At 39.9% G+C, this 23,174-nt stretch overlaps 2 protein-coding genes across 2 annotated transcripts; one reads left to right on the plus strand and one right to left on the minus strand.

The window, feature by feature from the left end:
- The first annotated feature begins 371 nt into the window (after window positions 1–371).
- On the plus strand, window positions 372–12,243 carry siae (sialic acid acetylesterase). The gene is made up of 10 exons (XM_061718888.1): window positions 372–588; window positions 894–1,052; window positions 3,015–3,169; window positions 4,103–4,241; window positions 4,488–4,656; window positions 5,121–5,203; window positions 5,283–5,416; window positions 5,521–5,675; window positions 7,777–7,963; window positions 8,406–12,243. Exons 1-10 carry the CDS (start codon window positions 525–527, stop codon window positions 8,670–8,672), a joined length of 1,512 nt encoding a protein of 503 aa, XP_061574872.1. The 5' UTR covers window positions 372–524; the 3' UTR covers window positions 8,673–12,243.
- Window positions 8,926–22,186, minus strand: tbrg1 (transforming growth factor beta regulator 1). The gene is made up of 15 exons (XM_061718887.1): window positions 22,011–22,186; window positions 21,746–21,883; window positions 20,584–20,641; window positions 20,403–20,485; window positions 19,558–19,594; window positions 19,143–19,205; window positions 17,980–18,213; window positions 17,807–17,877; window positions 16,889–17,130; window positions 16,050–16,186; window positions 15,760–15,906; window positions 15,535–15,632; window positions 13,896–14,006; window positions 13,250–13,395; window positions 8,926–10,801 (listed from the first exon to the last, which is right to left on the minus strand). The coding sequence occupies exons 2-15, from the start codon at window positions 21,862–21,864 to the stop codon at window positions 10,713–10,715; spliced, it is 1,635 nt and encodes a 544-aa protein (XP_061574871.1). The 5' UTR covers window positions 21,865–21,883; window positions 22,011–22,186; the 3' UTR covers window positions 8,926–10,712.
- Window positions 22,187–23,174: the final 988 nt, after the last annotated feature.

A 23,174-nucleotide genomic window follows, 5' to 3' on the forward strand; every position in this document is an offset into this window, starting at 1 on the left:
ATTTAGGAAATGTGTCCCCACTCTAAAGCCTGAATTATAGTTCCGCGTTAAATCGACGCCGTAGTGTACGGCGTAGGGGGGCGCGTCGCCGCGTACCCTACGCCGTAGGCTCTGCGTTGGTGTAACGCGGGACCATAAATCATCCTTTTACTGGAACTGTTTCCTGCAACACACTTTTCTTTTAAAAACAAATGGAAAAACAACAACAAAAACACAAAAATAGCAGCTGATGAATCATAATATATACAAATAAGTATTTAACCAAATTCTTTAAAATTGATACTTTGGTATACAACGCAATATTCAAGATTGTGTTTTTGTTCATGCTTTTATTTTGAAGGTTCGTGGTCAGTTCAAGGTGCAGACGGAGTTCGCACTCGAGCCATTTACTCCGTTTACTTCTCCCCGAACTGAATCTTTACATCGATTGTAAAGCTCAGAGCCCTGACTGTGCTCTGAGCAGGACGACTAAAGCTCAAGACCTTCGCTTAGGTTTATATTAACGCGGCGTGTCTCGTTGTGACATGGCTGCAGCATGGGCTGCAGTCTTTATTATTGTGATAGTCTCAGCTGTTCTTCCGGGTTGCGGTAAGTTTCCAAATTTAGCTAAATATCTAAAAATGTTAATTACCTAATACTGGAATTTGCACTGAAACCACTTTACCAATATAAAATATGGACAATTATAATGTAGATCATTTTAAATCATTGTTTTTTCATGTCATCAAATCTGCAAGAAAAAAATAAAATTATCTCCCTCATCCTTCCTCTGTGTGTGTGTGTGTGTGTGTGTGTGTGTGTGTGTGTGTGTGTGTGTGTGTGTGTGTGTGTGTGTGTGTGTGTGTGTGTGTGTGTGTGTGTCCGTGTGTATATGTGTATATGTGTGTGTGTAGATGGGGCCCTGCTCTTTGCCTCCTCCTACGGGGACCACATGGTGCTGCAGAGGGCTCCCCAGAGGGCTGTGTTGTGGGGGTTTGGCCCTGAGGGGACCCTGGTCACCGTCTCCCTGTCACCAGGGAAGCAGAAACCCTCACCAGTCACTGTGTCAGGAGGTAAATACAGTAGTGCTGTCGTCTGACACCTGTAACCTACTGAATGGAAACAGGGGTAACGATTAGACGTGCAAATACAGTATGGGAACAGGTGTCCTACTCCTCTGTACTTTAAAGGGGACCTATTATGAAAAACAGGTTTTCTCTTGCTTTAACATATATAAAGTGGTCTCCCCTCACCCTGCCAACTCAGGAAAGCAACCAAATTCTGCAGTGTCTGTACAGCCGCCCGGATGAGGTATCCAGTGTGATGTGGCTTCTACGAGCCGTTCAGATTCTGCTCCTGTCGTCACGTAACCAAAATGCAAATCACACCCACAACTAAACACCGTGTCCTAACTGCATGTGAGCATCCGACTATCACGTATCACTGCGTGACATCGGACGCTCTCTGTCCATCTCCCTCCAGCCAGCTGCCACTTTATTGAGGGTTTTGTAGTGAAATGAGGAGGTATCATAGAGATAACAAGAGATTTCAACGCGGGCGACAGGAAGAAAATAGAAGCAGGGCGTCCGAAAAATGTTCAGCTCAAAACGGCGCGCCGCGTCACGCTGCGCAGCGCTGCATTGCTGCGGCCAGTTAGGACAGTCCAATAGAAAAAAAATTGATTTTGTTCCTGACGCTCGCTCGCATCGCATGCAGTTAGGACACGGTTTAATAGTGTACGCAGCCGGCTACTCTTCTGCCCAGAGCGATGCTTTGTGCCGTCCCTGCTACACGTCAGTCAGGCAGCCAATCAGCACAGAGCCTCATTATCATAGCCCCGCCCACTCAGAATCCCTCATAGATAATGAGGTTAGAGAATGGGAAGATAAAGACATGGTTTAGAGGCTGAATTTCTAATTTATTTAGCAAAAACAATCAAAAGCTTGTTTTTAAGACATTCAAGGCCTGTTTAAAATACGGTAGGTATTAGATGCCATAATAGGTCCCCTTTAAATAACATAATTTTGTGAGCAAAACTGGCAGCCAAAAAAAAAAACTAAATGTAAAGGAAAAAAAGGTTCACGCGAGCAGCGGGTAAAATATAAACTCAGGTAGGACACTGTGAATACATTGATAAAATGTAAGATATTATAAAATATCAGAGCAGCGTTTCAGTCAGCCAATACAAATGAAAATCAAAGGCAAATAAAATCAGGAAAGGCCTCTTAAGAAGATATTGAACAGATTGGTGACCGTATTGACCTGATTTCCTCCAGCAGCTTGTTCCACAGTTATGGCCTTTGACTACAGATCCTTCTTTGCTTTGTCACCTCAGGTCTTTAGCTGCACCCCTGGAACAAATAAAAGCACTCTCCTCAAGGATCTCAGTCTACTTACTGGCTCATATGGTATTAACAGGTCAGAAAGATTAGAAGATAAAGGGCTGCAATGAGCTTTAAAAAGTCAATACGGAGATCTTAAAGTCTTTTTTAAAATGGTGCAAGTAGAGTTTAAAATCTGGCAGCTGACAATCTGGAGGTGATTAATGGATTTGGGTTGAGACGAGTCAAAAGCTATTAGGAGGTAAAAGTGTGTGAAAATGTCCCTTTGCCTTTATAACGATAAAGTCGAATCTAGAAACAGTTCTTTGCTGATTTAAAAACATACTCTCGTAACGTGGTGGTCAGGTTACAAATAAACAAGCTTCTGTGCCACAGGCTCTCAGAAGAAGCCAGCAGGTGGCAGGATCTGTTTAGTCATGTACTGAAAAACGCCTCACAATGACCTCCGTTTCGTTACATTTGAGTTTTAAACATTCTGGCTTTTAATTTATTAAAGGCACTCATGGTGTAAACTCCGCAAAGCATTGAATTAGAAGCTTCTCACAGGTGAACATCGACGAACACCAGTGTGCCTTTATGTACTGAAACAAAATTATTCCCAAAACTGACCCCTGAGGGACACCATAATTAATAACACTTTATCTTGCGATCTCTCTATTTTGTTACATGCCCACGTATCAATACCTTTCACAGGAATTTGGCAAGTCACACTTGACCCTGTTGATGCCGGGGGTCCCTACAACGTGACGGCAACCTCTAAAGCAGGAACAGCGGCCCTGACGGACGTGCTTTTTGGAGACATTTGGCTGTGTGGAGGACAGAGCAACATGCTCTTCAAAACATCACAGGTACTGTGTGGTAAACATCTGTCTCACTTTCTGATTCGTATACTTACGGGGCTGGACCTTGAAACAAAATGTTTTCACATACGTCAGTTCCCAAAAAAATGTCCACGTCATGTGTTTGGTTCAGTAGATTTAGCTTTGTCAGAACTCGAATGCTAAGAAGAAGCATCTGAGTGATCCATCCGTCATCTATATCACTCAGAGGGCTTGTTTAATACTCAAGTTCCACGAACCATTCAAAAGAAAAGAAACTTGCTTCTTGAAATGCACGTATAAATCCTTGTTTTATCAATTTTTTGTTCCATTTTCACAATTGAATTATTTTTATTTGTAATTGATTGACTCTCCAGTAGATTTTCAATGCATCGGGGGAGCTGGCCCTCTCGGCCAAATGTTTTTTGTTTTTTTTGTGATCAACTTTTTATTTATTTTTCATTTTTATATATATATATATATATATATATATATATAGAGAGAGAGAGAGAGAGAGAGGAGAAGCATCCCCACAGTCCAGGAAAAAAACACAACAAAACACCACCTGCTCAGATGCTGCTCCCCCCTTCCTCCCCACACCCTCCAGCTCCCACCAACCCACTCCACCCCACCCCATACCCTCCCAAATAATGGATCCAATGCAGAGAGCCATCAAAAAATAAATACTGTAAGTACATATACATATCTTACAAAAAAAAACAAAAAACAAAAAAAAACAGAACACACAAAACTAAAACAACAGCAACAACAAAACACAAAGCACGTACACCACTCCCAACCCCCTCCCCTTGCCATCCAGGAATCCCATGACATTCCCATTCACTAAACAACAAACTTGCTTCTTGAAATGCACGTATAAATCCTTGTTTTATCCATGTTTTGTTCCATCTTCACAATTGAATTATTTTTATTTTTATTTGTAATTGATTGACTCTCCAGTAGATTTTCAATGCATCGGAGGAGCTGGCCCTCTCGGACAAATATCCTCATGTGAGGCCTTTCATGGTAGCCTTGAACACCAGTGAAACGGAGCTGACTGATCTGATTCAAGTGGAGCTGCCGTGGTCTGTGCCCACAGCTAGTGAGATGAACATTTCTTTCTTTGGTCCCTGAATAATCTGAAACACTGAAAGTTTGTGCATCAGAGTAGTCAGCCTCACGTGAGGCATATCAGAAATGTGTATGTCGTGCATCTATTTTTAAACCAATGCTAAAACTAGGATACAGAATACGGTTAAGATGTTTAAATACATACTATAATGCGATATACCATCATCATCCTGTTTGTATGTATGTGTGTATGTGTGTGTGCATTTTTCATTTCCAGGTGTTGTGGGAAAGTTTTCTGCCGTCTGCTGGCTCTTTGGACGTTACATGTATGAGAAGCTGCAGTACCCCGTAGGACTGGTGGAGTCCTGCTGGGGAGGCACGCCTGTGGAGGCCTGGTCCTCTGCCAGAGCCCTGCAGCAGTGTGGACTGGGCCAAACTGAGGACAGGTGAGGACACGCTCCATCTGAGCTGTAGTATACAGGACTGTTTCAGAAAATTAGAATATTGTGATAAAGTTCTTTATTTTCTGTAATGCAATTAAAAAAACAAAAATGTCATACATTCTGGATTCATTACAAATCAACTGAAATATTGCAAGCCTTTTATTATTTTAATATTGCTGATTATGGCTTACAGTTTAAGATTAAGATTCCCAGAATATTCTAATTTTTTGAGATAGGATATTTGAGTTTTCTTAAGCTGTAAGCCATGATCAGCAATATTAAAATAATAAAAGGCTTGCAATATTTCAGTTGATTTGTAATGAATCCAGAATGTGTGACATTTTTGCATTACAGAAAATAAAGGACTTTATCACAATATTCTAATTTTCTGAGACAGTCCTGTACATGGCAGGAAGGTGTCATGACGGCTGCCCGGTGGCTGCTTTCTGTTTGTTTCATCCTCTCAGTCCTAAAGATAATTCTGTTCTGTGGAACGCGATGATCCACCCGCTTCTCAAAATGACCATCTATGGAGCCATCTGGTACCAAGGTAGCACACACACCAAAGACCGGATACATTCAGTACATTCAGGATACAACGTACATCTGTAAATCTGTCACATTGTCAGGGGAGGAAAACGCTTACCATCATCAGGACAAGTACAACTGTACTTTCCCTGCTATGATTGATGACTGGAGGATGGCGTTTCATCAGGGCTCAGGGGGTCAGACAGCCCTCGACTTCCCTTTTGGATTTGTCCAGGTGGGTTCACCTTTATGAAGGTTAAATCAACATATTGGAGTCCACTTTTGCAAACATGTTTACATTTATTGAGCAATTATTGACTGGTTTGTTTGCATGTGCAGCTGGACACGTACAAAAACAGCTCCATCGATGACGGCTTTCCAGCAATCCGCTGGCACCAAACAGCTGATGTGGGCTTTGTTCCAAACCCCAGGATGAAGAACACTTTTATGGCTGTTGCTTTGGATTTACCTGATGAAACTTCCCCCTACGGCACGTAAGCATCCAGATCAGAGGCGGTTGTTGCAAGTGAAATCTTAGGAAAACTGCTCAAAATTCCTACATTTTTCTTACATCTACTGCGCGTGAGATTCACACTTTGTAGCTCATGAAAAGATGAAGGGATGGTAAATATCCGCCCTCGGCTGTGAAGAAATCTGCATCCCATAACGAGTCGGTAACCAGCGCCCAGGGAGGGCATGTCCACTCACCTTGCTGTGAGGCATAGAGGAAACGGAAAGCACACTTTAGTAGATGAAGACATTGTTTTTCAGTGTGATAGAAATACACCAGACACCAAGTAAAAATATCTGACATCTTTCATGTAGTTCATCAGGATTTGATCCACTGAAAAACTAACTCAGAAAAGGAAACAAACTGAGCCGCTCGGTGGCGCAGTGGTTTAAGCAGCGGCTCATATACTGAGGCTACAGTCCTCCTGCAGCGGTCGCGGGTTTGAATGCGCAGGGCCTGCGCACCTTTGCTGCGTGTCTTCCCCGTTCTCTCTCTCGACCCCTTTCCAGTCTGCATCTCCAATAAAGGGCCACTAGAGCTTTAAGAAAAAAAAAAAAAAAAAAAAAGAAAAGGAAACAAACTGAAAATTAAAGATGCAAGCAGCGATGGACTCGCACTCATGGACACCGCCCCCCACCCCCCCGGGTTCCCCCCACATTCCTAGGTCAATAATACTATAAAAAGTGCCTTTGTTGTTCACATAAAACTCAACTTATCATCATAAGCATATCAGAAATGACACCATCCACAACTCTCTATGTCAAACCATTCAAAAGTTATGGCAGAAAATAGGAACTAGTATCAAATATGGACCAATCAGATGAAGTGGGGGTGCGCTTTTTGGCATCTATCAGCGCCACGCCACGGTAACGCTTTTGACTGAGAAAAGTAATGTCCATCGCCGCAGGATCGACATTTTGATGTATATAACACTCTATATAACATACTGTAACACTGGGTGCACGTTACGGTTCGGGCGAAGAAACGGCTGAAGAAATGGCATAAATGGCGCCAAAATTACACGATTATTTCAAAATGGCCGACTTCCTGTTTGGTTCGGCCATGGCGCCAAGAGACTTTTCTTTAAGTTGTGACATGATACAGGTGTGTACCGATTTTCGTGCATGTACGTCAAGCCGTATTGTGGGGCTTGAGGCACAAAGTTTTCTAGGGGGCGCTGTTGAGCCATTAGGCCACGCCCATTAATGCAAACAATTAAATATCAAATTTTTCAAAATTTGGTGACTTTTGGGGGGTAATGTTTAGGGGGGTAAAAAGGCTCTCATTTCGTCGGAAGAAAAACGAAAATAAAAACAACAAAAAAAGAAATTCCTACAGATACAATAGGGCCTTCGCACTGTCAGTGCTCGGGCCCTAATAAGTTCTACATTTCCAGATTAAAAATGTGATTTGACATGATTGGACAAACTAGGTAAAAAAAAAGAAATATGGTTGGAGAACCTAAGGGCTGTGTGGTGGCGCTCACAGCAAGGCGGTTCCTGAGTGGAGTTTGCATGTCCTTCCTGGGAACTCTGGCTTCCTCCCACAGGCCAAAAACTGGTCAGGTTCATTCATTAACTTCCCTTCAGTGATTAATACAGAATTTTGAATTGAATTAACGGTTTTAAATTGGCAGTAGGTGTGAGTGGTTGTTTCTTTGTGCGTGGCCCTGTGATGGGCTGGCGGTCTGTCCAGAGTGTACCCCGCCCTTTTGCTCGGCCGGGATAGGCTCTAGCAGAACCCTGTGACCAAACATAGGAATGAGCAGCTACTGATAATGGATGGAGGGTTGGAAATGTGAAAGGTGTCTTTTAGCTATTAGGTGGGAGAGGTCCCAGCCCTGCCCTGACCCTGAAAAATCTATTTACAAGCTAATATAGCTTTAACTGGTTGAAAGAAAGCGTCAGATATTTAGGAAATTAGAAAAAGCGTGGGTTATATGAAGCAAATTTCATATTTTAACCTGTTTTCAACACTGCATGGAACTTAGGGTCTTAAAGCATAAACATGGGCTAAGTTATGATTAAAGAGACTTTAAAGAGTGAAAAGAGACTAATATAGTATAATTTCATTTTCTGATCCAGGATTCATCCCAGAGACAAGCAGGACGTAGCGCAGCGCCTGACGCTGGGTGCCAGGGCGGTGGCTTATGGTGAAAAGGGTCTGCTCTTTGCCGGACCGTACCCCAGTCAAGTCCAGTCTTCTGAAATGTTTGTCAGCATCACATATGACCAAGCAGTCTCCGTCACACCATCCAAAGACATCTTTGAGGTGAGGCCGACAGCAGAGCGGATGCTGAGTTGGTATTTGTTTGAAAAGTTTTTCTTCTGAAATCAGCACTACGAGGGCCGAAGAACATAACCTCCTATCTGAACATTTCACTTTTTTGGGAAAACAAAAAAAACTGTGTTGTTGCTATTTTGTTTTAAGGATACCTATATGGGTGGAAATAACGTACAGAAAGGCTGTGATGTCATCTAAAGTGAAGTCAGACAATTTTGCAGATAGGAGGTTATGTTCTTCGGCCCTCGGGTAGAACTTTGAAGTAATCATGATAAAACCTTACATTTCTGCAGGTTGTCTCAGTTGTGTTTGTCTGAGCGAGACGTTAACCTCTTAATATTTAATGATGCAGTTTGCTCTAATTGTTTCAAAGACAACAGCATTTGTTTGCTGCACTCGTATCCTCATTTCATTTTTATTTCCCATCCAGATTTGTTGCTCAGGAACTCGGGCCCCATGTGGGTCCATGTCCCGTTGGGTTGCAGCTCCCATAATGCAGTGGGGCCAGACCACTGTCCGGCTGTCGGCCTCTCTGTGTCGGCCCTCAGAGGAAGTTGCTGCTCTTCGATACGCGTGGAAAGACACGCCCTGTGACTTTAAAGCCTGTCCCGTCTATAGTGCCACAGGGACTTTACCTGCACCTCCTTTTATTATCAGTCGATACTCCGGCAGAGGTAACATTTGGAAAAGTTACTGAATCAGAAACTGGAAGAAAAAGAAATGAACTAAAAAAAAAAAAAACATTGTAATCGTTCAGAAATTCCTTTAAGGTCAATTTTGGATAAATGTTGCACTGTGTGGATTTTACATTCAAAAAGTTATGACTTTTAGCATTTAAGAACATTTTTCATCCAACTGCCTCCATGTTCAGGGTCTGAATTAACTAAAAAGAATTTCTCAGTGCAAGTGATGAATGCCGTCATTGGGCCAACAATAACAACATAAATCAATAAGAGATTGCAAAAAAACTTTATATGAGGCCAAATCAACACATTTGTACATCCATAAAGAGAAAGAAAAGTTACTGATGAGTTCAAAAACATGAGAGGCCTTGAAAAACCTGAAAACTAAAGTGAATGAATACAGAATCATTTCCTTGGTGAAGAAAAAAGCCCTCATAACATCAACAGTCAGGAATATTCAGGAAAAGGTAGTAGAAGTACGGTAAGTTTGTCAGAATTTAAAATCAAGAGACTCGTGACTGTAAAGCTAGATTAGATTTAGCCAAAAAACAAAAAATATATTTCCCCGCGTTGGAATCAGATTCTTTGGACGGATGAGACCAAGATGGACATCTATATGAATTATGGGAAAAATATGAGGGAGAGAAATGGTTCATGAGCACATCATGTGTTAAACACGGTGGGTGCAGTGTGATGGTACGGGCATGTATGGCAGCACACGGAAAGGCCTCGCTGGTGTTGCTTATATTCAGGCAAACGCTACGAAACTAAAAGGTCAGCGCTTTACGCTGCAGATGGATTATGACCCTCAACATGCTGTCAAGGCAACTCAAGATGTTTTGAAGGCAAATAAATTAAATATCCTTCATTGTCAAGAGTCCGTCGCCCCATCTCAGTCCAACAGAGCTCGAAGTTCAGTTACTGAGACAAAATTGAAAGCAGAAAGATGCTCAAACAAACGGCAACTAAAGATGGCTGCAGTGAAGGCTTGGCAAAACATCTTCCGATTTAACTCAGAATTCGACGACGTCCCTGGGATCCAGACTTCAGGGAGTCGCTGACTGCAAAAGATTTTCATCCACGCATTAAAAGCTACGGTTATATTTAAAGTGATAGATTTTTTCGGTATATTTTGGAGAGGTGGTGAAAGGTGGTTCGCTTAAATGCCATATTTCTGTGAAACCAGTTAAAGCCCAGAGTCTAAACTTGGATTACATCTTAACTTTTAGTTTATAAAGAGAAAATGTGTCACTGTCCAAATAGTTGTATGTTTGTGTGGTCTCAAAATCACGATAGCTGGTGATTGTACATTTTTCTGTCATCCCAATAAAATAGCTTTCTGAATGTTTAGTTTTTTTCCTGTATGCAACCTAAGCTGGCATTGGAACTGCATCGCAAACAAATGGTTGAACATTAAACTGCTGGGAAGCAGCAAAACTGTAGATTGTGATGTTTACAGCACAATGCATGATTGCATAATGTACAGTAAATAAATAGCACAGAGGAATAATATTGTTTCTTCCATTACTTTCAAAGCCGCTTTTAATTTGAAACAGAACATCAAAGCGGTTAAATTATCTGTTAATTCAAACATGCTCTTGTTTCATATGGACCAAAGGTGAGCTGCAAGTTGAAGCACTGCATCAGTTAAATACCAGCGCAATCGCACACACTCTTTCAAAACCTGCTTTTGCATGTGTAACAGACCTTTTTCTGCAGTATGCAAATACATTTTTAACAATGAAATATTAAACATATTGTAAAATAGGATTAAACTTATCCATCACAGTCGTTAAAACACATACAACAAAACCTTGGCCATGGGGTTTATTATAGACATGAACAAATCTTAATGTGCCAAACCGCATACAGAAGCCTGACCCTAAAAAATACTGCCGGAGGATTGCCAAAACATAATAAATAACTGCTCTGAGTGACCTCAGTAAATTAAACAAACATTTGGGAAAGAGAGCCCCTGTGGTGTTTTTTAATGAGGATGAAAAATTATGGAGATGAAATTCAAGGTACGGCCATGAATTCAGAGGAGCTGAATCTCAGGAGCTGAAATAAGAGGTGGACGGCTTCATGGTGGAGGAGGTTAGGTGGTGCTGATGAGAGGAGCTTGGAGACTGTGGTGTCTGACCTGAAAAAAGATGAAAAACGAAGTTTCAGTGATCATGATGTCAGCCTCACAAATTTCTTTAGTGGAAAAAACTGGTATTTTAACCATGCTTTAACTTTGAAAGGTCAACATCTCAGATTTCTGCAGCAAATACCCACTTCCTGTTCATTCATACCCCACTGTCTGGGAAGGTACACTGTACTTACACCTTCCTGCACAACAAAATACAGACGAGCAGCTGCGGGGACTTTGCCAACAGATGTACTCTTAGGGAGGATGACAACTTTTATTATTAGTCCCCCAACAAGGGACCTGACCCGTGACCTGCTCCCGATACTGTAATCAGATAATGCAGTGTTCCTGTTGGTTTGATTGAGTTTTATTGAACCAAGAACCGAGCAAGGAGAGGCAGCGTTCAGTTATTCTGCTCCTCACCGGTGGAACAAACTTCCTGTAGACCTGAGGTCTGCTCCAACTGTCAGCTCCTTTAAATCAGGCCTAAAAATATTACTGTTTACTGAAGCGTACTCTTAAATTAAATACTTACCTGCTGAACTCTACTGCCCTTACTTTTTAACAACTTGTGCTTTTTATTATCCTACCTCTTTTCTTATCATTGTATTTCAATTTATTTGTTGTTTACTGTTTAATTGTGTTTTGCTGCTTTTTGCTGCTTTTAATGTTAATGACATATTCCAACATTGTTTGGGGCGTTTCTTATTCTTCGTACCTTACTCAATTATTTTTAATTCAGAAAAGATTTTTGAGAATGATATAATATTCTACTCATCAAGCACCTTCTGCACCCTTATTTAGCAAATATATAAATTATTATCAATTTTTTCTATTAATATGTTTCAAACATGCCTGTTTATGTTTAAGTTCCTTCATTCCAAACAAGACATTCCAGGCACTTTTCATAATGTTTTTCTGTTATCATCAGATATTCATTCTTATTCAGTTAGAGGTTGGAAGAACTTTCATTTACCTCTTTGTCTTTTACCTGCAGTCACCAATCCTTTATCAAATTCCATGGCCCTCAACTCTGGAACTCTTTAGATAGGTCTCTTAAGTTTGCATCATCCTTAAAAATGTTCAGGACCAGCTTGGTGGTGTATCTCTTATCTAGGCAAAATTAATAGGCTATTCTAATTGAAATGAAATTGCCATTTTATGGATATTTTTTGTTTGTGTGTTTATTGTGTTTTTCTTTTACCTTTTCTTTTTTCCTTTCTTTTCTTTTCCTATTGATTGATTTGTTTTTGTGATTTTGTATTGAGGGGGAGGATTTTTTATAAGCCCTTTGGGCTTCTTTTACTCTCCTGCACAATTATTTGTCCTTGTATTGTTAATATAATTACTGTTTTATCATTGTGCATATGAAAAAAAATGTTGATGTAAAGCACTTTGAATTACCTTGTGTTGAATTGTGCTATACAAATAAACTTGCCTTACCTATTCGACCCCTTTGTTTCCTGATTCTGAAATGTTATCTAAAGTACAATAGCTGCTTGCATGTTTGTAACAGAATGTGATGACTCAGACTTCTTTATTGTCACTGGACCCATTTACAGGATGAATGGAAGCCAGATTCTCAGGTTTTGGTATAGCTTATAAAAATTAAAAGTGGACTAAGTACTAGTAATAACAAATAAAATAAATAACCCTTGCCATAATAATAAGTAATGAACAAACAGACACCACTGGAATACTTAACGTCTATTAATCTATAGACATCGTGGTGATTTGTTTTCTCCCCTTTATTTTAGTTTAGGGGGTTAGGTAAGTCTTTATTTTCCATTTTGTTTTGACAGGTAAGGTAGCACTTAAAGGCAGGATGTTTTTGCTTCATCCCCTGATTGTTTTCCCCATTTTTAAGGAGGCCGTGTACAGCCCAGAAAGGCTCTTTCACCAACGACATGGTGAACGTGTGAACGCGGCCTCAGCGCCCAGAGCGTCCCCTTCTAGCTGTGAGGCGGATGCACATCCCCCCAAAGGCAGCATGTATATTTGTTATTTTGGCCTTAGTTCACCCGGATGTTCATCTTGCTTCACTTTCACCTAATTAACGTTTGTAAGTATCCTAACATGTCAACTTGTAAATAAATCAATTCCATATTTGAGCTCCATACGACATTTTCTGCGGGTTTGGGGATGGGGAGATGAGAGCCGGTGTCCCATGACTACTAGACGAGGGGGGCATAACATGATTATGCTTGGTAAGATCACACATTTCTCTTTGAGTGATCTCTGTTGGTCGAGCGCTCCTAGGGAGCGTAGCCAGACGAATTCATTCAATTTATCCACGGCCTGTATGAAAAACAACACAACTCCAACACAAGAAGGTTCAAAGGGATCTGCTCGCTTTAAAAGGCCTGCCGTACATGCCACGGTGAAGATTTCCCTAAACTCAGAAGACAGAGGAAACATGCAGACGTGAGCTGCAAATATAAGAACTATCTAAAGCACCTGTGACGTGCTCCGCCTTGATGTTTCCATCAAAGCCTTGGCGCCTCAGGTAGGCTTCAAAGTTGACTGAGGCATCGTCCTCTGATAAGCTGTGGGGGACCTGGCCGTCGCCACGGCGACACACCTCAAAACGAATCCACGTGTAGCTAAAAAGAACCAGATGAAAGTATTAACACGCACAAATAACTGATGTATTTTAAATATTCCTGTGGATGACAGAATTGTGTTTGTGCCCTTTAGCTGCTTTTTGAGTTTTCATCATAGAACTGGAGCTTCATCACAAAAAAGATCTCATGCAGCATAAACATATATTTGAAACAGCATGGAAAACATACTGAGATCTGTAATACTGCCTTCTTAATATTTGCCTGCACAGAAATAAATAAAGACTGTATAAGTAATTAGTTTTTGTCCGTTTAAATCACTCCATAGGAAAACAATATCACTGGATGAGTTTGTTCCTCACAGTTATATCGCATTAAATGTGCTGATTTGGTAATAAAAATACATACAAAAGTTACAATATGGTGGTTTGAAGCCTTAATGATAGTCTGCAAATAAGAAAAAAATGTCTAAAAAAAAAGAAAAGAAGAAGCTATTTACAGTAAATGTTGAGTGCCGTGTTCAGAAAACCAAGTGAACTTACTTGCTGCACTTGCGCGCTCCGGGACAACTCTGGATCAGGTTCTGGATGGTGGGATGAGAGAAGCCGAAGAAGTCTGCTCCTGATGGCACAATCGGTCTCACAGACTTGGAGCTAAGAAAAGGACAAATATTGTATTAAAAGCAAAAAATTATAACTTGGTCAGCAGCAGAAATGATGTCTTAAACAGTTTCTTTAAAAATAAACAGCGGTTTGCTATTGTAGATCACACCAGGAACAGAAACAATAATTGGTTAGAAGCTTGTAAAGTGTTTATAATCCAAGTGGATAGCAGAGTCCACACGGCAACAATAAAAGCGACAATAGTGGTAAAGTATATTGGGAACACTGAAGTAATTTAATATATAGTAAAAATAAGTGCTATCCATCCAGGACACAGCTGGGTCACGTCCTCTCCGCTGCGGTGCTGACAGATGACGGCTCTGACGCTGCTCCACCGTTTCCTCATTATACATTATATTCTGTACAGTATTAATGAACAGGAAGTTATTTAGCCTCCCCTTTTATGTTAGTTGAGTCTGAAGTTTGTTTGTTAATGACATCCTGACAGTAGCATGAATAAATCAAACAAATGATGCATAAATATGAATTAAAGGAGTTCCTAAAAGTTGACAACAGAGAGGTAGATTCTCTGAAGGCCCCTCGTCTCCGGAGGGCAGGTTTACATTACAAACGGGAGTAGAGGGTCTGCATTGATGTCACATTCCAGCTGGAAACGCCCCCTTACTCGCACTGAGTGGCAAAAACAGCTGCAACTAGTGGAGAAGACGGGATAACAGCTGATTATGGACTTAAATTAAAGTGACCCGTACAGTTACATGAAGAACCAGTGGTCCATTGACATTAATATTTGGCAACGAATCCAGTTTCTTGATATTTATATGTACTTAATTTCTACGCCGGGGAAATACACGAAGCTAAGCTTGAAGGCAGACAAAAGTCTTGACGCTTGGTCCGACTTCAAGGCAGGATTTGTTGGAGAAATTAAAGTGATGAGGACACCGAACTTTATGATTTGACCGTTTAACGTTAGCTACCCAAAAATCCAACATTATCTGATACAAAATGGGAACCGCAAATCCACGTTTCCGTGTCTGGAATCCAGTTGTTTCTGTGAATTGCAGGGATCCATTTGTCTCTCTTAAGCTTATTTTTCGGCAGTCTGTAAAATGATAACTCCGATTTCTTGCTAAATCTATGAGTACAGTCGATCCCACAACAGCTCTTTCCCATCTTAGATGTTTTCCAGTTGCTCAAACTGATAGTTTAAGCTGACACTCAGTCTTTCTGACACTCAGTCTTTCTGACACACTCCGTCTTTCCGACACTCCGTCTTTCCGACACTCCGTCTTTCCGACACTCCGTCTTTCCGACACTCCGTCTTTCCGACACTCCGTCTTTCCGACACTCCGTCTTTCCGACACTCCGTCTTTCTGACACTCGGTGGGCGTAACCGGCTGTGAAGTCGCATCTGTGACGTCATGCACATTCCCTCTATACTCACATCACAATGGTGACAGTTATTGTTCTTGGTGTGGACATTAAATCCTAGCACTCCAAACCGGAGGCTTCTTACAGCATAAACGTTATGAGTTGCCACCTGTGTAGTAAATGTTGTTACCTGTTAGATGCAATGGCCTTCAGCAGATTTGAGTGGCACGTCAACGCAGAGGAGGCCACAATGGCGTTCTGGGGGTCTTCCTCAGGCACAATCTCAAACTAGGGATGAGGTGAAGCAGATGTATGAGAACCGTCACGTTAACACATCCTGAAAAAGTATTTCTGTTGCTATAAGTCAAGCTGTGCTGCATTCAGCCGGTCTTAAAAAGAACAGCTGTGCACGTACCTGTGGACCGGCTCCTCCATCTTTGATCTGGCACGTGTAGAGACACTGCTGCTCTGGGTTCTTCATGCTGGCAAAGACCCGCGTGCTGCAGAAGCCCACGGGGTAGATGGCACACTCGTCGTGGAACAACATTCTGTCTGTGATGATCTGGAGAGCGGCACAAGTTCCAACTCATTAAAACTCATTTAGGGATGTTGGCTTTGAGATGATTTCTTATCTGTAACTTATACCCTTGACACAATCGACGCAGTTTATTGCGGTATCAATAACGTGTTTCTAAAGATACTGACCTCTCCCAGACTGTAGACCGTTAAACCTCCCAGGACAATTGGGAAGACGGGGCGACCAGACGAGTCCAGAGGGATGGGCTGCACCAGCTTCCGAGATCCATCCGCCAGCTTTCTCTTCTTAGAAATCTTCTTTGGAACTAAGAATTTAAGAAGAATTATTATTATTATTAAGAATTCCGTAGGTCAATGTAAGGCATAGTGACAATGATAAGACCTGAGTGCAATGGTTTGTGTTGTTTTGTTGTCGTGTTTGTTTTAAGTGGGGTTTTCCCATCGTTTATGTCTGTTTGTTTTGTTAGGTTTTTGGTTTTGTTTTCGTTGTGTTTTGAGGGTATATGTTTGGATATCATTTTGGTTCTTTAACGGACCAGTCCCAACTTAGGATAAGAAAATATGACATTAAGTGTTTCCTATTTTTATTTTTTTTTTTTTTGATAAGTCCCCTTCATCATGAAGTAGGGTAGGAATATTATTTAACTATTTAATTATTATTTCAGAGTCATTGATATGACAGATATGGTAGAACTATCTGGTATTTTCAATTAGTGCAATGAGTAGAATTTTTGCTTAGTATATTTGGCATGATTATAGCACTATGAAATATGTTTTGGTATGTATGGACTTTGACTGACTTAATTTTTTTTTTTTTTTGGAAGTTGAGTTGTGCGGGTTTTGTGTTCTGTGTATCTAAGGTATACCCCCTCTTTTTGTGGTTGAAAATATAAAAATACAAAAAAAAAAAAAAAAAAAAGAAATCTTCTTTGGAACTAAAAGTACAATTTCTTATTATTTATCTAATTCCCATCACGTCAGTCCCTTGTGTCTACATTAACGCTTACACTCTTCTTTTCCATTTTCCTTTCCGCCTTCTTTCCTTTCCTTCTTGGGTTTTTTGAGCAGCCCCTCTTCTCCGGTGGACACGGAGGATATGAGGCTGTGTGCTGCAGGGAGGCCTGACGCTCCTGCTGGACCCGCGGCCAGCGGCGCGGCTGGGACGGCCGGCAGCACGCTGGAGCTGGGAGCGGGCAGTACGTCTGCCTCTGACAAAGACTGGTACTGCAACAACGACTTCAACAAGAACCTGGACAGAACATTAAAAAAGAAAATGCAGCAGCAAAATGAACAATGTGCAAAAAACAAAAAAAAGAAAAACAATCCCCTATGATGATGGAGCTGCATGTCCAAGGAACTGGGAAGTTTTTCACTGCAAAAGCCAGAGTTAGTTAAAGGGGACCTATTATGGCATCTAATACCTATTTTAAACAGGCCTTGAATGTCTTAAAAACAAGCTTTTGATTGTTTTTGCTAAATAAATTAGAAATTCAGCCTCTGAGCCATGTCTTTATCTTCCCATTCTCTAACCTCATTATCTATGCGGGATTCTGAGTGGGCGGGGCTATGATAATGAGGCACTGCGCTGATTGGCTGCCTGAATGACGCGATACGCCGCCACGAAAAAATGGCGGAAGCTCCGGCCGGCGGAGTTAGTTGTGGGCGTGGTTTCACGCATCGGAGGCCGACCTATGTAAATCACATTTTCATTACGTAACGACGGGAGCAGAATCTGAACGGCTCGTAGAAGCCACATCACACTGGATGGATCATCCGGGCGGCTGTACAGACACTGCAGAATTTGGTTGCTTTCCTCCTTCTCTGAGTTGGCAGCTGAGGGGAGACCACTTTATAGATGTTAAAGCAAGAGAAAACGTGTTTTTCATAATAGGTCCCCTTTAACATTTAGGATCAGATCCACGTACCTGCGCTCCTCCTTTGCTCTCAGAAACTTTTCTTCTAAGTGAGCGACTTCATCACAGAGAGCTGCGTTCTCCTAAGAACGAGACACCAACACAACGCAGGCAGCTGAGAAGTGGACATTGTTTCAACAACACTTTTTTTTTGATAGAATAGATAAGGTACACAGTTTGCTTACAAATATCATGGCACGTGCAGCTTTGCGAAGCCTCAGGTACTTGAGCCTGTACTTTTCGTTCTGGTTTTTCCGAGGACCCCTCTTCATCTTGGGTTTCAGCTCAGAAGAGGAGTGAGACAGGTGGGCCGGCGCCGAGGCCCCGGAGCCAGAGCTGGAAATGCTGTTCTGCTGCGGTGATCCGAGGAACGCCTGAGCGGCGAAGGCCTGCAGGGCCTGCTGCCGCTCCTCGTCGGTCTGCGAGACGCCGGACAAGGAGACAGAGACAGCAGTTGAGGGGGATGCTCGGCTCTCCCTCAGGATGGTGATAATGACACAGGTTTCCACATTGTGTTGTAAGACAGACAGTGACCGTCAATGAAAACAAAATGTGCACGGGTTGTTGAAAGTTTGAGGAATTAAAAAGCATTTCAGTCTAAGTACTAATCTGAGTGTTTACATCTTCTGCCATATTCCACTTTTCGTTTTTTTACCAAGACGTATCAAAGCATATTTGCAAAATTCACTTTTTATAAAACACGCCGCGTTGTTTTTTATGTATGAAATGTGCCACACATATAATTTTGCCCTGCGTTCTTACAATATAAAAAAAGAATGAAAACATCAGGGTGAAGTGGGGATAAAATTCCATGTTTAAAAAAAAAAAAAGGAAGAAAGAAGGACAGAATTTCTGACTACAAACATGCAATTTTGTGATGGCAAAAAACCCCCAGACAAACGAGCAAAAATTTTAAAAAAAAGCAACGGGAAATTCTTACTTGAGATGAAAAACATGAGTTGAAAAACAAAGAAATTATTGGGGAAACGACCAAATGTACGGCTTTTCTTCCCCCTCACTAAACCTTTCCAGAAAAATGTTAAATTGGGTTTCTTTTGTTTTTTTCTAATTGGCCCAAATAGATCCTTGACATACTTTAAAGTACAGTATGGAGCCAGTATCAGGCTGATAATAGTGAATCTTCACTTTTAAAAACTCAGTTATTTTAAAAGGTCTTGAATTGTAATGCTGCGTAGATACTGGATGTGTAGAGTAATTATGTATATCCATCCGTTTGTGAAAAACAAGGGCTCAGTTCATGAACAGTCAGTATAAGTGTATTGTTTTGTATCGTTATAACATATTTGCATTCTGTAGGAAAGTGGTGTTAGCATCCAAGACAACTCACCAGCAATGCAAAGACTCCATTTCTGTTTTCAATCCTCTTGAATCTCCTGCTGCCTTTTTGTGTCTGAAACATAATGCGAGACTAAAGCCAGATGCATAGGGCTACAAGAACTACCTTTACGTCCAAAAGTCAGAGTCAGCTTAGATTTATCAAATTATTACTGGATACATCGAAACTGGGCCTTGTGCATCTGAGCACAGAGCTCCCTTTTATCCAGTCACAGCTCAAAAAAGTGTCTGTCTCGTTTCAAAATGTCAATATAAGTTCAGAGAAGCAGGATGGGGTGACATGGTTATTGGAAATTAAATGAGGGAAATTAAAAGACGCTACCACAAATACACATGGCACGTGTACCAGATCCACAGAACTAAAAACCGTGGTACTCAACAAGAGATGGGTTAAACACAGTCCTTACCTCACGGTACATGACAGCTTCCAGGCTCGACTTTGCACTGTCACGGAGAGAAGATTGATTTAAACAGAGTCTTAAAAGTAGATTATCAAACAAGGTGAGGCACAAAACGTCTTTTACATGTGATGAACTAGTGCCGGCGCATGAGTAATGCACCCTCACAATATCAAAGACCAAAGCTGAAGTAAAGTTGGAAATTAACAGAACTGATATTAGATCACAAAAATCTGTACTTTGGTATACGATTTTAAAATATGCATTAAAAAAAACATGAAGAAGAAAGTATACCATCTTTCACTTCTAAGGTTTTACAAATCAGAAAACTAAAGAATAAAAAAAAGAAATCTGGTTTAAGCCAGGTCTTCTCAGGTAATGGCAACCTCACATGAACATCGCCGCGCTATCATGGTGTTCCGTTATTTACTTTATTGCATAAAATTAGGTGCCAAATGTAGAAATAATGAGTGAAAATCTAAGCACAGTAGTATCAACAAAGATGGTAAACAGGTGCAGCTAATTAAATGCACCTGATTAATTGGATCTCTATAGAAGCAGAGGTTCTAGCAGTCTGCTCGAGGAGCATTTGCATGTGTAACACAATTTCTCCAAGGAAAGATATCAGCAATCATTTCAGAGAGCCTGCTATTTGCACCCACTGATCTAGGAGGGTTATAAGGCTATTTTAAAATAATTTGGAAATCCAAGCAAAACAAAGGGAAACTTCTGCATTTTGGCTTAGGTTTTGTTAAACACATACTGTCACTAGTACAAATAACCCCAGAACTGGAAGATGGTATACGTTGATTGCCATGGGACTGTATGTAGAGCACTGAAAAAGGCTGTTGTACTTGGATTGAACGAGTCCCCTGTCAATTATTCTCTGCTTAATCTCCTTTATGTGCATGGGACGCCCAACTTCTTCCAATACGATCTGCACAAGAGAAAGGATGACCAAAAAGATGCTTGTAGCTTACAACACCATCAGACGGTGCATAATCTTAGATATTGATAAATATGTGGTAGATGTACCTGTGCAGCATCAAGCCACGTGAGGTTTGGTTTCTCTGCAATTTCACTAGGGGGTTCACTAGGAAAGAAAGAAAAAAAAGAAGATTACTTAGCATTTATAAAATGAATGAATGTAATTTGCAAAATTACAAAAATGTTATGTAATAGATATAGTTATATATTTTGTATGTATGTAGCATATATATTTATAGGGATATTTATGTAGTTTATATAGTGTATATTTATATAGATTTATATAATATTTGTATTTTCTATATATTGATATAATATTTATATTTTCTATATACTTATATGGATAATTATGTAGTAATAGGCATGTTTACGTAGTACTAGAAAACTAGGAAAAAGTGTATACTTCTTCCTACTCCTTTTTCGAACCGAATGTGCATATGAAGATGTTACTGTATATTTTTATTTTTTATATACATGTTGGAAATAAATTCATTCATTCATTCAAAAATAACATATTAAATTGTCATACACATATACATATATATATATATATATATAATAATAATTATAATGAAGCTGCATTACTATCACACATTTCTATAACTGAAAATGCACTTTTGGACAACCAGATAATATGACCAAGATGTAAAGGCTAAAATAAGATGCAAGGGTCATTCTTAAATTACATTTTACTTTCCCACTGTTGTGGATGGCTCATAGTATTGATACCATTCCATTGAAGCTTGTTTTACATTTGATTACGAGATTGTCAATTCTACTTTAGTTCTAAGAGTGCTCAGGAGTAAAGGATTTTAACTGCTAAATGTGAAACTATGTGTGTAATGTATTCACTATTGTAATATATGTAAATGTCTAAGATCGTGTTAGTATGAAGATTGATGTGTCAGGTTGTTCTCCTGTTCCTTCTATCTTAAATAGAAGCAAAATAACAAGAACAGAAACTTTTTGCACGCTTTATTTGTATTTGTTCTAACTTGTTGTTTAACTTGTCTTTCTTTTATATTTTTAGCCGGGGGACTGCCAATGGAAACTAGCTCTGTAGCTAAAATTGGGTGCATTTGCATTTTTAATTCTAAATGTATATGAATGTACACTGTCCCTTCCCAAATAAACTGAATTGAATTGAATTGAATGATGTGTTAATAAGAATAACAAAGCACAATAGTAACAGTGTGTGAGTATGTGCAACCTCTCCAGAGTCTCAGAAGTCCCAGACAGACTCGCAATACTGTCCAGGGCAGGAAACAGAGAGTAGCTGCCCTGCCCGTCCGACTCCATCTCGGATTCAAAGGTGTTGAGAGTCTCCATGGAGGCCAGGGACGAGCTGCTGCAAGACAACACACACCACAAATCACACACGTGTCTGCAGCAGACACTATCCTGCTGTTTATCATGTCTGCAAATAAAATAAACGTCAGCGTAAACGATGATCGCGATGAAAGCTTGAGACATACCTGCAACTCTGCAGCAAACTTAGGTTCGTGTTCCTTTCTGGCAGTTTCCCGGTCAAGCGGAACCTTTCCCGTCTGCTTCGTGTTGTTGTTGAAATTTAGACTGTGTGTCTTCATTAACGTAAAACTGTAGAAAATGATAGAGGAACTAAATACTTTAGTTTGCACCGAGCACTGAAAGCGTGTGCACCACCGGATACTGCTGGTTTCGCGTCCGTTTAAAACAATAAAGGGAAGTTAAAATCTGTCTTCAAAATAAAAGCCTGAAGTCAGATAAAGTGAAGTTAAATTAATGGTTAAATGCAGGTTAAGAATGAGGAGATGTCTGTATGAGAGTGTCCTTAAAATACGAACATACATGAACCAGTTCTTTTAAATCTAATAAGAACGTCATCCTGATTAATGTGACTTTAAACAGCGTCCTCAAAAAGAGTGCTTGCTTCTGAGGAACTACCTTTTGCTTTATTTTCTTTTTTCCGACATAGTGTGGTTTTATTTGATTCATTTATTTACATTACCCCTTAATATATATATATATATATATATATAGGTAAACCAATATGGTTTTTTACTTATTTAAAAGTGGGTAGGCCTATAGTGTTATATAATAGTGTTTATTAATTGGCCAAGATGAATCAGTCTGCCTCCGATTATCTTATTCTATTTTCTATAGTATTCTATAGTATTCAAATAAAGAGATTAAGATGATGATTAAAACAGCAAAACTGATGTTATTTCAGCCTGAAATACAATTTTCACCCTGAAAGCTCTAGTGGTTTTTTGCCATTCTGAGTTCAGTAGAATAACAACACACTATTGCTGAATATCTAGTGTACTATATATATATATATATATATATATATATATATATATATATATATATATATATATATATATATATATATATATATATATATATATATATATATATATATATATATATATATATATATATATATATATATATATATATTTATATATATATATATATAAAATGGTATTTTAGTTATAATTTTAGACATGTCTTTAAAACAAAAAAGTCCTCATTTTAAGAAAGTAGTGTAGAGGCAGGGGAAATACTGACTGTAAATGATTTATAATCAATAAGAATTTTCAGGAATATGAAAAGTGCCAAGTCCACTCACCAGGATATTTAAAAACAGGCTT

Source organism: Cololabis saira, chromosome 4 (assembly GCF_033807715.1).
Source record: "Cololabis saira isolate AMF1-May2022 chromosome 4, fColSai1.1, whole genome shotgun sequence".
Classification (NCBI taxonomy): domain Eukaryota; kingdom Metazoa; phylum Chordata; class Actinopteri; order Beloniformes; family Belonidae; genus Cololabis; species Cololabis saira.

What these genes read in the sequence shown, in the direction of transcription:
- siae (XM_061718888.1), top strand. Translation starts at nt 525, where the DNA reads ATGGCTGCAGCATGGGCTGCAGTCTTTATTATTGTGATAGTCTCAGCT. An exon ending in AGCTGTTCTTCCGGGTTGCG is followed by an intron (nt 589 to 893) that starts GTAAGTTTCCAA and finishes GTGTGTGTGTAG; the next exon opens with ATGGGGCCCTGCTCTTTGCC. An exon ending in GAAACTTCCCCCTACGGCAC is followed by an intron (nt 5,676 to 7,776) that starts GTAAGCATCCAG and finishes TTTCTGATCCAG; the next exon opens with GATTCATCCCAGAGACAAGC.
- tbrg1 (XM_061718887.1), bottom strand. Translation starts at nt 21,864, where the DNA reads ATGGAGACTCTCAACACCTTTGAATCCGAGATGGAGTCGGACGGGCAG. An exon ending in AGGGGACTCGTTCAATCCAA is followed by an intron (nt 19,595 to 20,402) that starts GTACAACAGCCT and finishes TCTCCGTGACAG; the next exon opens with TGCAAAGTCGAGCCTGGAAG. An exon ending in CAAGGCGGAGCACGTCACAG is followed by an intron (nt 10,802 to 13,249) that starts GTGCTTTAGATA and finishes ATCTTTTTTCAG; the next exon opens with GTCAGACACCACAGTCTCCA.